At 45.2% G+C, this 16496-nt stretch overlaps 1 protein-coding gene across 1 annotated transcript in view; it reads right to left on the bottom strand.

Annotated features, from left to right (window-relative positions):
* Positions 1-16496, bottom strand: part of MYO1E (myosin IE) — a 109123-nt gene that overhangs the window by 11394 nt on the left and 81233 nt on the right. The window contains exons 17-22 of the mRNA XM_028707124.2: positions 16372-16478; positions 12378-12476; positions 9713-9857; positions 1811-1925; positions 818-987; positions 407-552 (exon numbers count right to left, since the gene is read on the bottom strand). Coding sequence (XP_028562957.2) covers positions 407-552; positions 818-987; positions 1811-1925; positions 9713-9857; positions 12378-12476; positions 16372-16478 — 782 coding nt within the window. The remainder of the gene's footprint in view (positions 1-406; positions 553-817; positions 988-1810; positions 1926-9712; positions 9858-12377; positions 12477-16371; positions 16479-16496) is intronic.

The following is a 16496-nucleotide window of genomic DNA, read 5'->3' as shown; positions in this document are numbered from 1 at the left end:
TGGTATACGGCTGAGCTATTATCGCTAATATCAGTGGGAAGGACCTCCTTGCTAAATTAGATCAGATCCAGTCCATGGATCCAGCTTCCTTCCATACTGGCCAAGCAGATACCTCCAGGAAATGGGCAAATTTAATACATGTCATGAAGCAGAACAGGAGGAACCTGTGGCCCTCCTCCAGGCATTGCTGGACTGCAATACCCATCACCCCTGACCATTGGCCATGCTGGCTGGGGCTGATAGGAGCTGGAAGCCAGCAACACCTGGGGGGCCCCACAGGCCCTGCTCTGGGACTTTAAAGCTTGTGACTGCCCACTGACCCTGCCTCCCACCCAACTTAGCTCCCCTCCTCTCTCCCTTTCCCCACTGGCCTATTCCTGTGAAAAAAAGAGGAGGTGGGACTGACCTTAGCGAAACTGAGAGAATCCTTTCCACCTCTATACGTCGCTTGAGCACCTCTTTCACCAGGCCTTTCTCTGGGCCTTGCTTCACCTTTTCACGCCCAACCAGGTACACACACTTTGGGGAGAGGATGAGGTCTCGCTTGATGCCCTGGAAATAAGAGCAGACCTGTGTTTACGCCCCTACGATTTAAATAGAATTTTTTAAGATGAGGAATAAGGATTGATTTAGCTTTAGGCCCCAAGTTCCATCATCTGGAAAGAAATAAGGAGACACCTGGGTGTGATGGAACTTGCTTCCAGTGGACAGCCCAATATATTCTGATGCCCACAGGGAAAAATGTAAGATGGCGCAGAGATCCGGCCAGCCCAGGCAGAATTCACTGTGTAGTTCTTTTGCCCCGACCCATTCCTACCTTAAACCTCCTGTCGTATTTGGTGACAGTGTCAGCAAAATCGATCTTTTCCCGCTTTCCCACAAATTGCCGCAGCTCTGGGCGGTCCTCCATGCCTATGTAGTCACCCACAAAGTTCCTATTGATGCTGTTTTTCCTTCTCTCCTTCTTGTTCAGCAGCAGGTCAGAGGCTTTAAAACGGGGAGAGAGGAAGACGTGTTACTTTGCAGCCCCAATTATAAAGATGAGTTTCACAGTTCTGAGAAGCAAGGAGATGCCATCATTCCATTTACATTTTTCTAGAGGTGGGGGGGGGGGAGAGGGAAGTGCATAACAGAAAATTACAGTGATTACTGATTTTCTACTCCTTGCCCTGAGAGAACCTCATGTTTACTATGGGAAATAAGCTATGCCCTACAGGTTCTAATTGTGGAAACAGAGCTGTTAAAGGCACAATACCCCTGTTTTTCACAATGCCAACCTTAAATCAATGCACAAGCTGATACCCTGCACCTACTTAACCCGGGGGTAGGTCCCATTCAACACAAAGAGCCTTACATCTTAAGTAGACACGTATACCATTATTCTGGAAAGTTAAGTATCCAGTGAATTCCTACTGAGCGCCTAGATATCAGTTCCTGCACAGCAGCAGACATGCCTAAGCCACTTTGCAGAGTTTTCACATTTGCCATTTGGGGAGGCGATTCTGTAACACCCCCCCCCCCTTATTTTGTAGTACTACTTGCAGAAAATAACTTCTAGGAGCAGGAAGCAAGGAATATGCACAAAATGGGGGGCAGAAACAGAATCACTTCAACAACTATCCAGCTGTGTCCTCCAACAACACCCCCATCCAGTGGTATTCAGGACTCCAGGAATTCCTACTGCCCAGTGTCCTAACAACTCCCTTGTCAATCACAGTGCTGACTTCACCCACTAGCTAAAAATACTGACAGGCGGGAGCAGCCAGGGGCCTAGTCCTGAGTTACTGCATTATTAGCAGCTGAGACATACCTTCTTCTCTCATCTGTACATATTTCTTCCTGGCCACGTATTTCCGCCACGCCTTCTGGATGGCCCGGGCATAGCCATCGTACTTCCGCTCCCGCATCTCTTCCAGCAAAAACAGCTGCAATAAAAAGAAAACCCACCAGCTCAGCAAGTGAGAGAGGAGAGGATGAGGAGCAGAAGCCAAACAGGCACACTGCGTTGGGCAACAAATTGCTTACTTACTTTGCCAAACCTTTGTAAGGCATTCCAAGTATAGGCCGTCATAAAACATCCATATGTAAAATTTTTAAATATATACAAATAAACAGCATGTAAAATATATATTGACAAGGAATTTCATTGGGATTTCTTCCCGCTAAATAGAGACATTCATCACTCTAAAAGGTAAAGGTAAAGGTACCCCTGCCCGTACGGGCCAGTCTTGCCAGACTCTGGGGTTGTGCGCCCATCTCACTCTATAGGCCGGGGGCCAGCGCTATCCGGAGACACTTCTGGGTCATGTGGCCAGCATGACATCGCTGCTCTGGCGAGCCAGCGCAGCACACGGAAACGCCGTTTACCTTCCCGCCAGTAAGCGGTCCCTATTTATCTACTTGCACCCGGGGGTGCTTTCGAACTGCTAGGTTGGCAGGCGCTGGGACTGAGCAGCGGGAGCGCACCCCGCCGCGGGGATTCGAACTGCCGACCTTTCGATCGGCAAGCCCTAGGCGCTGAGGCTTTTACCCACAGCGCCACCCGCGTCCCTCCCATTCATCACTCTAAGAGATACTATTGACAAAAACTCAGCCTCCCTTGCTGTTACTTCCAGGTTAATGTCAGACAGATAGAATCTGATATTTTTATTGTGTCGTGATGTTAAGACTACCAAAAAACGGGGATAGCATGAGTTTGCATAGCTGGTTGTATAATTGACAGTAGAAAAGAATATGTTCTACAGTATCTGGCACATTCAAAGAACAACTGCAATGTTTATCATTTGTGGGGAAGTTTAAATATCTGCCATTGACAAAAGCTGAGGGGAAAACGTTCAGTCGGGTTAACATAAAGGCCCTGTGTTGGACTGGAATTATTAATTTTATCTGTATTTAAACCACAGAACCTAGGGGAGCAAATTTTTTTTACAGCTGACTCAATATTTTGTTTTTCAATGTCCCTTAATCTGGTTTGAATATTGTGATAAATATATTGCTCACTTGAATTATACAAGAGTTCCAAGTTAATACAGTGGAACCTTGGTTCTCAAACTTAATCCATTCTGGGAGTCCGTTCGACTCCCGAAACTGCTCAGAAACCAAGGTGCAGCTTCTGATTGGCTGCAGGAGCTTCCTGCAGTCAATCGGAAGCCGCGTCGGATGTTTGGCTTCCGAAAAACGTTCACAAACCGGAACACTTACTTCTGGGTTTCCGGCGTTCAGGAGCCAAGCCATCTGGAAACCCAAGGTACCACTGTACCAATAGATCTGATTTTGCTACGTAAGAGTTGGAACCAACTGGATTCATAAGAATCCTTAAGTAAGTCAGAAAGCAGACTCGAAGGTTGGCAAGGAAAATGGCAACGCAACCAGTATTTTACAGTGCTGGACTACGCCCAATCGCCCAATATTCCATCGTGTGTATACCTAGTTCTGCACACATCGTCTCATACTTGACTGAACTTGGGAGCCCCAAGATACATCTCAAGAAACCTGAGTGTATCTTATCTAAATCACTATTACATGCTTGTATCCATATTGGGATCCCAAAAAGCAGCTGGGAGGACACTTTAGCTTGATAAATCTGAATAGCAAGTGATATAAATTGGTTACCTTTCTCAAAAGAAAACCGAGCTACTGCTGAGGAGGTACACTTTGCTTGTTTTATAGCACTTGTGTGATGGTTTGACCAACCATCTGGAATAAAATTCTGAGATATCTGTGGATCTTTACTAGCTGGATTCCTTGTCCTCTTATTTTCCATTTCTCTAATTTTCCCAGAATTGTTCTCTTCTCATATTTTATTGAAAAATTATTGGTTTCACAATAGGAAATCAGGGAGAGTAAAAGACGTTCCAGACCTACCCTCGTCAGTGATAATAAGGCTGCATCATCTGCATACAGTAGCAGTGCAACTGGGGTTTGATTGATTTGGGGGGCATGTGATTCTATTTTTTTAATGTGCTCTGGAAGATCTCATAAAAAATAAATTAAAAAGAAAAGGGGCAAGAATACACCCATGTTTTACACCTTTCATATTAGGGATGTTGGAAGAGAGGGGACCTTTGGCATTGAGTTTGATTTGGCAGATGCTAAAAGCATATAAATTCTGTATTAGGGTCAGCAAGCATTAATCAACTCCTAACTCTACAAGCTTCCTCCACAATATCACACAATCAACTGAATCAAAGGCGCCACGAAAATCTATGAAAGCTGCATAAATTTTGGAATGATTTTGAAGTCTATATTTTTCAACCAAATGTATGAGACAATGGTCTAAGATAGAGTAGCCTTTGGAAAAACCTATTTGTTCTTTCCCTGGCAAGTTTAGATTTTTCATCCTGGTAACTAATCTAAGTAAAAGGTGCTTGCACGTCAAGGCACCACACCCCCTCCTTTGATGAATAAAACACGTGGACACCGGTATTTTCGGTTAATGGATGAAAAAAGGCCACAACTTTATTGGTTACAGAATGTGAGTTGTATTGGCTTTAGGCATTGGACCCGAAATGACTATACCTGACTCAGCCCATCATGCAGGAAGTCTCACAAGGTTTAACCACCTGTAGGGGGTTCTAGTTTGGTATGGTTATCTTTGAAATTTGGCGCCATTTTCTTTTAAGTTGAAGACATTCATCGTTGAACCAGGGACCAGTTCTGTTTTTAAATGCCGTGACTTTTGGTGGAGTGTTAAGCTCTTCAAATGTTTTGAAGATTTCACTATATACTTCCAGAATGTCACTATGAGAATTGATATTCTTTAGAGAGAACCTGGTTTCTAAAATCACCTGTGAGTTTTTCCCCCACTACTACACTCATTTCCTGGGACCATTTTAGTTGGGTCATTTGCTCGTATTGACAAAATTTTGTGTTGTTACGATTGGTTATTTCTAAATCAAAGTTTAAATTTATAGACATCAACAATGGTTGGTGATCGCTTTCGGTGTGTGTCCCAATTCTAAAGTCCACTATCAGATTTACAGTGTCACAAGAGACACTATAATGACACTACCATGGGGGGGGGAGTATGTAAATCCCCCATTTCTATCCCCATCTAGTGAGCCATTCACAATTAGTAAATTAAAATTATTACACAAGCATATACCTTCCCTGGGACGCGGGTGGCGCTGTGGGTAAAAGCCTCAGCGCCTAGGGCTTGCCGATCGAAAGGTCGGTGGTTCGAATCCCTGCGATGGGGTGAGCTCCCGTTGCTCGGTCCCAGCGCCTGCCAACCTAGCAGTTCGAAAGCACCCCCGGGTGCAAGTAGATAAATAGGGACCGCTTACTGGCGGGAAGGTAAACGGCGTTTCCGTGTGCGGCTCTGGCTCGCCAGATGCAGCTTTGTCACGCTGGCCACGTGACCCGGAAGTGTCTCCGGACAGCGCTGGCCCCCGGCCTATAGAGTGAGGTGGGCGCACAACCCTAGAGTCTGTCAAGAATGGCCCGTTACGGGCAGGGGTACCTTTACCTTTACTTATACCTTCCCTGTTTATAACCTTGTCTCTAGAGAATCATTTTCACTGAATGTGCGATATCATTGGTGGTATTCCAATTTAAAGCGCTACTTACCGTATTTTTTGCTCTATAAGACTCACTTTTTCCCTCCTAAAAAGTAAGGGGAAATGTGTGTGCGTCTTATGGAGCGAATGCAGGCTGCACAGCTATCCCAGAAGCCAGAACAGCAAGAGGGATTGCTGCTTTCACTGCGCAGCGATCCTTCTTGCTGTTCTGGCTTCTGAGATTCAGAATATTTTTTTTCTTGTTTTCCTCCTCCAAAAACTAGGTGCATCTTGTGGTCTGGTGCGTCTTATAGAGCGAAAAATACGGTAATTGTTCATTGTCAATTCCCACCCTAGCATTAAAATCGTCCGCTATTGCTAATGAGGCATTTGGGTATTACAAACGCCTCATTAACAAATTGCATACTGAAGTTGACTTTCAGTGGGTGCCACCCACTTGGATCAACAGACAGAACCTCCAAAAATATGTGGTAAAAGGTAAAGGGACCCCTGACCATTAGGTCCAGTCGTGGCCGACTCTGGGGTTGCGGCGCTCATCTCACTTTATTGGCCGAGGGAGCCGGCGTACAGCTTCTGGGTCATGTGGCCAGCATAACTAAGCCACTTCTGGCGAACCAGAGCAGCGCACGGAAACGCCGTTTACCTTCCCGCCAGAGCGGTACCTATTGATCTACTTGTAGTTTGACGTGCTTTCGAACTGCTAGATTGGCAGGAGCAGGGACCGAGCAACGGGAGCTCACCCCGTCGAAGGGATTCGAAACGCCGACCTTCTGATCGGCAAGTCCTAGGCTCTGTGGTTTAACCCACAGCGCCACCCGTGTCCCATGTGGAGTGTGCCACAAATATGCCACTGGCACAAACAGGTCAGTGTGGGTCAGTTTCCCCTGCTTTAAAGGTAGAAATTCCAGCACTGCAAGAAAAGCCCAGGTGTGGGAAATGTGAAATGATTCAGGAAGTCCCGCAGACAGACAATGCAGAGATTCACCTTCAAGACATGTATGTTTCCAATCAACCAGCAGCAGATGAAAGGAGGCTATTTTTGGAAACAAGGAGCAGTTCATCTTAAAGTCAAAAGGGGATCTGGCCTATCTCACACATTTCACATCTGCTTTCAGGCAGACGACGGGAGAGAGACAGCAGCGCATGATGGCTGCCGACAAGGGATTTAGCAGCATCTGCTTGACGTTCTGATTGCTGGAGTCTTGGCACAGAGTTCCTGCGCACAGTGTGATGCTCACAGAGAGGAAAGCAATGCAGAGAGATACAATGCTGACATCTTTCAGGGTGCCCTGGACAGGGCTGAGTCCTGCAACCCTTCATAAATGCACTCCTAACCCTGCACACTCCTCAGCTCCCTGGGCTGTCACCAAGAGCCTCTGGCTTCTAAGCACGATCCTCCTGTCTGGCCAGATTTTTTGCTGGGGTGGGAGCGATTTATGAAACTGGTTCATGCCAAGTCAGACTTCTGGCCCATCTATCTTGCTCTGGTGAGCAGGCAGCTCTCCAGAGCCTCAGGCAGAGAACAGGACTTTCTCATCACCTGCAACCTGACTCTCTTGAAGTGGAGGTTCCTGAGGTTGAACACAAACCTGCATAAAGAGCAGGTGCAGTGGGACTTTTAAACTGACAGCCTCCCTAGTCCTGAATACCCCTGTCTAGCTTGCAATATTCCACCAGGGTTCAATCCTGCCACTCCAGGACTGCAGTAGCTCAGTAGAGCAGGAAGGGACAACCCCAGCATCCGCATGCATAGATAATTTTATTTGTATGCTGCCTTTCCATAGTTTAAGCCATTCTCAAGGTGGCTTACTTAACAACATGAAAAAATACATAACTACAAGGTAAAAAAGGTGCAATAAATAAAATATTTAAAAATGTACAACCAAACTGAACCATTTCCACGTAAATCATAAGGAGATCTATAATAAATATACAAAAAGCCAACAACAGCAACCACCCCAACAAAAACCCTCTGCTCAGCAGCCTCAGCGTTTGTAGCTGGAGTCAGTCAGGCCCAACCCTTCCACGCCAGGTGGGAAAAGGCCTGCAAGGTAAGGAAGCAGATCTTCCAGGATTCACATCCCCGAGTCTGTGACTAGCCATTCTTTCTGCTTACATGACCACATAGCTGACAAAGCAAAGGATGGTGGCCACAACTCCACCAAGTTCTTCTGGTGTCTGAAGTGGGATGGTGCCCATTGCCTTCCCACTAATTAGCATGTGGTATAATCCACTGGGATGTTTTCCTCCACAAGCTCCATGGAAGTGAACAGGAGTTGTGGAACAGCTTGCGTAGAGGAACTCCCCTGTGTCATTTGCACCCTCTGGGTCTGATCCTTCTGCCTCCAAAAACAGCAGCCTTCACCAGCCTGAAGCCCTTCAGATATTTTGGACTACAACTCTCGTCTGCTGTGGCGTTAGCAAAGTCTGTTCTCGAGTTTCTACATGTGTCCTCACACATATGTAAACAGCTTACAGTTTTCAGCATGCTGTGGCCAACCTTTCTCTCCTGAAATAATTAGCATGCCTCTCTGCCTTATTTTGTTTTAAAAATGGAAAAGGGAGCTGGCAGAACAAGCTGCTCATAGCAACTTTACTTGCATGGCTGACTCCCAGGAAGTTGTACTAATTGCAGCACATCTATCAAAGCAGAGCAACCCATCAGATGTAATTAAAGTTTGCATCAGACACACTTCCTGTGCCCAGAAAGAAAAATCAGCATCCCTCTTTTAAAAACAACACCTTAATGACTTGCAAGAGATTTTCAACACAAACATATAAGAGAAGTTTTATAAAGAATGATCTTCTGCTTCCTTCACTGTTCTTAAAAACAATTTATCTTGGTGCACCCAAGAGAGATGCAATTAGTACTACAGAAGGCCTAGGTCTGATTCATACTTAACCCAGTTGCCTTTAAACCCTGGTGGCAAACTGGGAACCATCTCCAGAAAATATGCACTCTCTCACTCAAGAAGGCTGAGGCAGGTAGCTGCAGTTCACAGAGGAGCAGAAGTCCAGTCCTCTCAACACACACCCAAGAGGAAGCAAGGTCACAGCAGCAGTGGGATCCACCACCAGCCTATGGGCGTTCAGGCGAATGACTGCATGGTGTCTACATGCACCCAACTGTCTCAGCAGTGGGCTCCCCACTTCTGATTGGAAACGGTACATTACTTCCAGGCTTCCTAAGTGTGTGGAGAGAGCCCCACGGGGACAGTTTACTCACCCCAGTTACATTGCAAGAACATGGCTCATGAAACATCTACACTCGACCTGAATCAGATATTTCAATGGATCTCTACACCAGTGTTTCCCAACCTTGTGCCTCCAGCTGTTTTTGAACTACAACTCCCATCATCCCTGACTAGCAAGACCAGTGGCAAGGGATGATGGGAATTGTAGTCCAAAAACAGCTGGAGGCACAAGGTTGGGAAACACTGCTCTACACCACCAATTTAAACTGGTTTAATTAACAGTCATTACCTATTGCCAGGGAACTCTATCAAATCTAGCTCTATAGGGTTGGGTTGAATCGTCCCCATCACTGAACTACAATTCTTAGCATTCTTTAGGGCTGGGCAGAGGAAACTGCAAGGGCCCTCCAGATATAATAGAACTGCAACTCCCTTCATCCTTGACACTGGCTATGCTGGCAGGGGCTGATGGGAGTTGGAGTCCCAACAACATCTAGGAAAGGCTGCCTGTGTTACCAGGTGATGCACTGTACACTTACTCCCTCCCACCCACCAAAGCACACACACACCACACACAAGCAGACATGCTGATCCCCTGCCCACCATTTTTTAGCCGACCTGTGCAGATCATCAGAAGAGTGAGACATTTCTCTCCTCATTGTGACACTAGCCTGGGAGAAGAGGTTTAAACCTCTCAGCCTAGTCCAGTGCCACAGTAGAGAGCAACACCACCTGCTTTCCTTTCTTCTGGTGAATCCTCTTTGGAGAGCAGGTAACCTCCCCCCAGCACTGCTGTGTCACAAAATGGAAAACAAAGGAGAAGAGGATGGCTTGATAAAGACTTGAAATCTGGGAACAAGTGCAAATTCTATCCATTTGGTCTACACAACACACTGCAGAACTGACAAGTGACCTCCCCTTTCCCCCTCCCCAATTCTACAGTTCAGTTCTAGCAGGTTGTCTCACTCTTTGGAGTCAAGACTTTGCCCTTCTACTCACAGACTCTGGTGCCTTGATGAAGATTTTTGTTCTCCCAAGCTGATATTGGTCAGGATCCACATTGACAGAATGGAGGAGGTGGAGAACCCCCTGTTTTTCGTCCCCTTTCCAGGAAGGCCAGGTTGCTTTGGTCAGGATGGCGTACCTGCAGAAAAGCATAATCACAATCACCATCATTAACACCCTATCTGACTGGGTTGCCCCATGGTTAAAAATAAAAGACAAACACAAATAAAATACCTCAAGGTCCACCTCTTCCTATACAAACTGACCCAGACCCTGAAATCATCACCTGAGATCCTTCTTCATGTGCCTCCTCCACAAGAGGCCTGGGGGGGGGGGTGGACGGCAACACGAGGACGGGTCTTTTCTGTGGTGACTCCCTGCTTGTGGAATGTGCTCTCCAGAAAGGCTTGCCTGGTGCCTTTGTTACATATCTTTAGGTGCCAGGAAAAACATCCCACTTTTCCCAGGCCTTTGGCTTATTAAACCATCTATGGGTTTTTAAACTGCTGGGGGCAGTTATTGTTTTTGTTTGTTAAATTCCAAGATGGAGGTCAGCCTCTCCCTCCCAGGTGCTACAGAAATGTTCTACACCAAGGATTCTGGGATAATGAAGCAATTGAAGCACGAGAAATTAAAATCTGGCCTCTAAATCAGAACTATCCCACTGGAGTCAAGAGTTGGAACAGGCCCCAAAACCGTGGAGAACTGTAATTGATCAGAGACAACATTGGACTGACTTGGTATAAGGTATTTTCTTACATTTTCTAGCTTTTTAAATTTCTTCCCAAGGCATCATATCTAACTGAAGAAAGATAATACATAAGTCAACTTAGAGTTTGGATAATCACAGCTGTGTAGTCTTAACATATTTACTGTCTTGTACCCTAACCATTCCTCCAGTATGATCAAGGCTGTTTACCTGGGGATTCCCTTATTGTATCCTAAGCCTTGTGGTGCATGTCAGGCAAAGAGAGAGAGAAGCTCAAGGTCACCAGGGAGCTTCACTGCTGGACTAAGATTTGTGTTCCCCCGACCTCTCCGCTACACCACCACAAGGCTCAGTTACAACAGGAAAACAACCTTGGAAATCATAATTAATATGTGAGCAAAGACAGGAGGGTTATAGAATCATCAAAACAAAACAAGGGCTGACCAAACACTTTAGACAGCAAGATGTTGTCATTCAGTTGTCTCTCTGGCAGTGCACAAAGCGCATTGCCTGCTGCCTCAGGGGAGCCAATCTTGGAGTTCTGGTGTGGGATCCTTTTCCCACTTCCTCTCTCCCTCCCTAAGAACTGCCTGACGCTTCTTTATTAAACCGCATCAGCTTCCATCCTCCCTTAGACATAGCAGAAATGTGGGGCATTTCCAGCTTGAAAGAATTTGCAGCACACACAAAATCAAAACAGAAGCAAAAGCAAGCCATTGTTACGAGAAAGCAGAGCAAGGGAGGAAGGAAGGAAGAAGAGCCCAGGAGGAGTTTTAGCAGCTAGGGCTGCAATGCCTGGACGACTTTAAAACATTTTGATAAAGGGTGCTCCTGGTTATAATTTATTTCTTTATAGTGATAAAAACTACAGATGGCAGGGGGACATCTTAGAAGGTGAAGGGGTGTGTGTGTGTGTGTGTGTGTGTGTGTGTGAGAGAGAGAGAGAGAGAGAGAGAAGGAGAGAAGGAGAATGCTCTGTGTATGATCTAGGATGTATGTTTGTATAATCAAAAATCAAAAGAAAGTATGCTTTATTTTATTTAGAACAATTTCCCTAAAGTGTGAATTTAAATTACACATTTACAATTATTTATTTAAATATGTATAAACCACACTTTCATATAACACACTGCAGTGACACACAACTCAAAAACGCAATGCAGGAGGTCCCTGAACAATCAACTGATTAACTAATGTAAACTTAAATGATTAATCAACTAAGATTCCTTTCATCAGGCAGCGGCTGTCATTTTTGTTACTCCATCACAGCGAAAACAGTACAGAGAGAAGTACAGTACAGGTGGAGAAGACAAAGCTGTTGTTCCTTAAAGCAGTACGGCTCGTTTGAAAAAAATGACATACCTTACCCAACCTGGGGTCCTCCAGATGTTTTGGACTACATCTCCCATGAGTCCTATCTAGTGGGCACCAGGTTGGGGAAGGCTTCCTTATTCCACCATAACACAAAATACAGTAGCAAGTTTCAAGCATGGTCAGTTTGAACGAGGCGATGGGTGGGAGAGGACAAACACAGAAGGAAGACATTGACTGGGAAGTGTCACCAACAAAGCGGTTGCCAGGGCAGCTTTTGCAACTCTTTATTTATAAGGTGGTGTATTTTTAAGCATTTGTGCCATGTTAGTAATAATAATACTTTTTAAAAGGCAGGCAGCCTTTACACACAAGGGCAGGAGTAAGACGGGGGATGTGGTGCAAGAGCATTTCAGCTGCTCCTCAAATCTTAGGTCTGCCTTCAGAAACATTATTTTTTGATTTATTGACAAGGAAACAAGAGCCCAAATTTAACACACCTGGGCTTCTTTAGGCCCCTATCTACTCTATGCAGTAATGGAGAGGAAAACTTGGGAATGGTTTTTTTGTGGAATGTGATCTTCCCTCCCATTTCAAAATCTCCTGAAGAGAAGAAAGCAACACAGAGGAATACCGTACCTCTGTAAGAATTTCTGGAACACTCGCCTATAGGCATAACCCGCTCGCCGCACTCGGATGTTTTCTTTGAGCCCAAGATATTCCACTTGGTGCTTTACCCTGCAGGGAAAGGGTCAGAAAACAAGCATGATTAGTTGAAGAGGTAGGTGGGAATCAGCTTTCAAGTGTCTCTACAGAAGCTCTACAGGATAACTCACGGCCCTTACAGTCACGGATTGAAGGGAAAGAAGCAGCAGTTTCAAGTGACAGTAAAGCACACCTAGCCTGGGTAACAGGAAAGGCTGCCGTTACCCAGGTTAGGGGTGGTTTTTCTCATGTGGATAGCTTGCTGCACTCTTTTGTAATGTTCAAAAGAGATATTGGGACCTTCTTATCTTAAGATCTTTCTTAGACACTGAAAACAAGTGCCACCAGATAGCTGTGGTCAAGACTGCACAGGCAGTTTGCAGTGCTTGTTAGGAACATCCAGAGACAAGAGTGTCTCTGGATGTTTCTAACAAGCACTGCAAACTGCCTGTGCAGTCTTGACCCCAGTTATCTGGTCCTCCAAAAGAAAGATGATAAAAGATAAACATAGTGACCTCCAGACATTGCCAGACATCAACTTCCAACAGCCCTGGCAGCCAGGAGAATGTAACATGCATGGATATGGGAAACTCAGTAAAATGTGTAAATAGCAAGCCCCCCCAATGTGTGGGTATGATTTAAGTCAGGGGGAATCCAACTAATGTTGGCCTGAGTTAGTATACACAGCTATCAAGATAAATTCTGGCTATGTTGCTGTGTTTGTGCTGGGAAAAAGATACCCCCTGAACAACACTTTGGATTACAACAGTGGAGGATTATGCTGAAGGAAACTCTTGTGTCTTGTGACATAACATGTTGCAATGTCTGCATGTGCAAGAAAGGCACAAATCGGCCACTTGGAATTATATCCATGCCAGTTTTCGCAGGAACAGAGGAATCTGCCTCTGAGTTAGTCAGATCATTGGTCCATCTAACTGAGTGTTGTCTACACTGACTGGCAGCAGTCCTCCAGGGTTCCAGACAGGGATCTCTCCTGGTGCCACTTGGGGATCCCGCTGGAGAGTTGGACCATGCAAAGCAGCTTGGTCATTGGACTAGGGTCCTTCCTTCAGAGTTGCATTCAACACTAGTCCTACTCAAAGAAGACCCATAGAAATCAATGCATCTTCTTCTTTGGCGATCACTCGTAGCCGAGTAAGATTGTCTTCCATGAATATTGTCTTAACAGTGTGTCCGTAAGTGACTGTGGAGGCCAATTCTGGATCTGTACATCCTTCCACAGGGAATAGCACTGGCTACAGCCCTCTGAGTCATATTGGATCCACTTTTGGAAAGCAGTATCTTCTAATGTAAGTAGCTTCAGGAACATCATTTGTAGGAGAACAAATTTGTGTGGCAGCATTATTTCCTTGATTTTAAGTTAACAAATTCCACATTTCAAGAATACGAACATTTGAATATTAACAAAAAATAAAGAACTTTCCATCCCAGGTCAGCAGTAAGCAAACTTTTGTTTCAGGCTTTCGTAAGAATAATTAAGTTCTTTAGTTCTGAACCAAGCCAGACCTATAATTTTGCTAGTCTACCTCGTAAAAACATAAAAATGGTGTGTGTGCTTTAAAAATAACAGTTTTCCCCAGAATTACAATAATGCTTCTCATTAGCTTGATAACCAGACACTGACCTGAAAGGCTTTGGCTCTGAGAGAGAGAATGCTTCAGAACTGCCTTTTCCCAAAACCCATTTTTAACAGTCTTAAAAGTTCTTTGTAGCTTGAGACTGATTGGCATTGGTGAAGCAGTAAGAAACAAGGACTAACTTTGTCTCACCCCCCACCTCCATTGCATTATTCCATATGTCAGCAGGCGGGAATCTATAAACAGGAAAATATACTTTGGCTGTTCAGCTCTTTTTATGGCTACTCCACCAGAAGGCTTTGGAAGGGGAACAAGATTCTGGACTCCAATTCTCCGAACAGAATTCTCCGAACAGAACAATTTGATTTTCCTCCCCTCTCCACTCCCCAGCAAAGTAGTATGATAGGATGGGATGGGGGCAGAACAACTGTAATGGAAGGCATTTTTCAAAATTTGAAAGAACTAGAGGGCAGTGCCAGTTGCAACATGGAGATTTAGAATTGGTTTTAGAGATTTAATCACTTTCTACATCACCCCAACTACATTTTTCACTGGTTTTGTGCAGTGAAAAATGCAAAAGGAATGTCTCGATTTTAGAAAAAAAGCTACACACCCTAACTGGCAATGCATCTTGTACTTAGACAGCTTTTTTAAAAGTTCAGCTTGGAAAAGAATTCTCCAAGTTGGTAACACTGCAGTCTGGAAAAATAGCAAAATACAGCATGGGAATAAAATTGGGAAAAATATATTAGGTTTGAGGATAACCAATTTTTTAAATATTAATTGGAAAAATAAGGATTTGACAAGCTTGCTGAAAAAGTGTTCTGAGTTTTGCTTTGCATGCCATTTAAAGATACATGTTTGTGGATCGAATGTGCTTCCTTAAGTGGCCCTAGGTCATGCCCCTTCCCCAGGCTACTCCTCACATCAGCCCTGCTCCAGAAACGCCTCAAGTACTTTTGCGCTTGCCTGGAATGTGTCCTTGAACTGTGACAATCCTCAGTGCTTGCTTGACTGGATGGAAGGAGATAGAATACCCTGTTTGTCTGTGTGTGCGCATGCACATGTTTATGTACCTATCTACACACACACACACACACACACACACACACACTGTCCTCCTGACTACTGTATGGTTGGAGTGTAGTCTACAAAGGTAAGAGTCACATCTACTGCTCCACCCACTTTCCCCTTTGATCCCATCCACTGTTGCTTCTGGCCCAACTCAGAAGGCTAAGGCCACAAGAAGAGCCCAGCTGGATCCTGCCAATGGCCCATCCAGCATCTGTACCTTACAGTGGCCAGCCAGATTCTTGGGGAAAACCCACGAGCAGGAGTTGAGCACAAGAGCACTCTCCCTTCCTGAAGTCTCCAGCAACTGGTATTCAGAGGCCTATGACAGTATGGCCTACAAGGAAATGCACAGCCCTCCTTTAGACTGACCAGAACATTTATGTAACTCCTGCCCACCCTAACCACCATTATCACTTGGTTGCAAAAGTGCATTCAAAATAATGTACAGTGGTACCATGATTCTCGATCGTAATCCATTCCAGAAGACCATTCGAGTTCTGAAACGTTCAAAAACGGAGGCACAAAGGGCTGTCTGCAAATTCACTCGAGAAAATTGAAAAACAAGAAGCGGAAGCCGTTTGACCTCGGAGGCACTTTCAAAAATGGCAGCATTTACTTCTGGGTTTTCTGCATTCGGGTTCCGAAATGTTCATCAATGGAAACATTCGAGAACCGAGGTACCACTGTATTTATAATTTCTTCCTATATACATAAAATGGAAACATTCGAGAACCGAGGTACCACTGTATTTATAATTTCTTCCTATATACATAAAAATGTAGATGACAGAATGGCAGGTAGGACAGAGAGCAAGGAGTGCAAGTGGCAGGCAGCCCAGATGAGCTGCTTAACCGAGGAGGGGGAGGCACTTGTCTGAAGAACCCCCTTCCCCCTTTAAAAGAGGTTGGGCTGAGCTGTGAGTGAAGGGGCAAGCTTTGGGGAGAGGGGTGGGCAGAGCAGTGGGGGATAGTCGAGGAGGTAGGTGAGGTGTAAAGGGAACGAGTCATGGGGGAAGGCCTATAACGCCAGAACAAAACGTATTTGCATTTGTCTTGCCTGCCTGCTGTTTCTCCATGGGTGGTCTCTGCTGTGGTCTCAATTAACAGGCAACCTACATCTGTAGATGATTCTACTCTTGCTCATGAAGCCACACATCAAGTATACTACATGCCACGGAAGCGACTCTTTCGCCATCCTGGGCATAATGCAGGGAACAATCTAATATGCATTAGCAGTGGGAACTGTCTCCTCTGTACCTGCTTTCCTCCCAGTCTCGAGGCTTTTTTGTTTCATTCGGCTTGATGCAACGGATGTAGTGGGGCGTGCATTTCATCAGGGTGCCAACAAGGTCATTGGCTTGTTTCTGCAAATAAATAATAAT

This window comes from Podarcis muralis, chromosome 14 (assembly GCF_964188315.1).
Source record: "Podarcis muralis chromosome 14, rPodMur119.hap1.1, whole genome shotgun sequence".
NCBI lineage: Eukaryota > Metazoa > Chordata > Lepidosauria > Squamata > Lacertidae > Podarcis > Podarcis muralis.
Note: the sequence above shows the minus strand (reverse complement) of the source record. Positions and strands in the feature narration are given on the sequence as shown.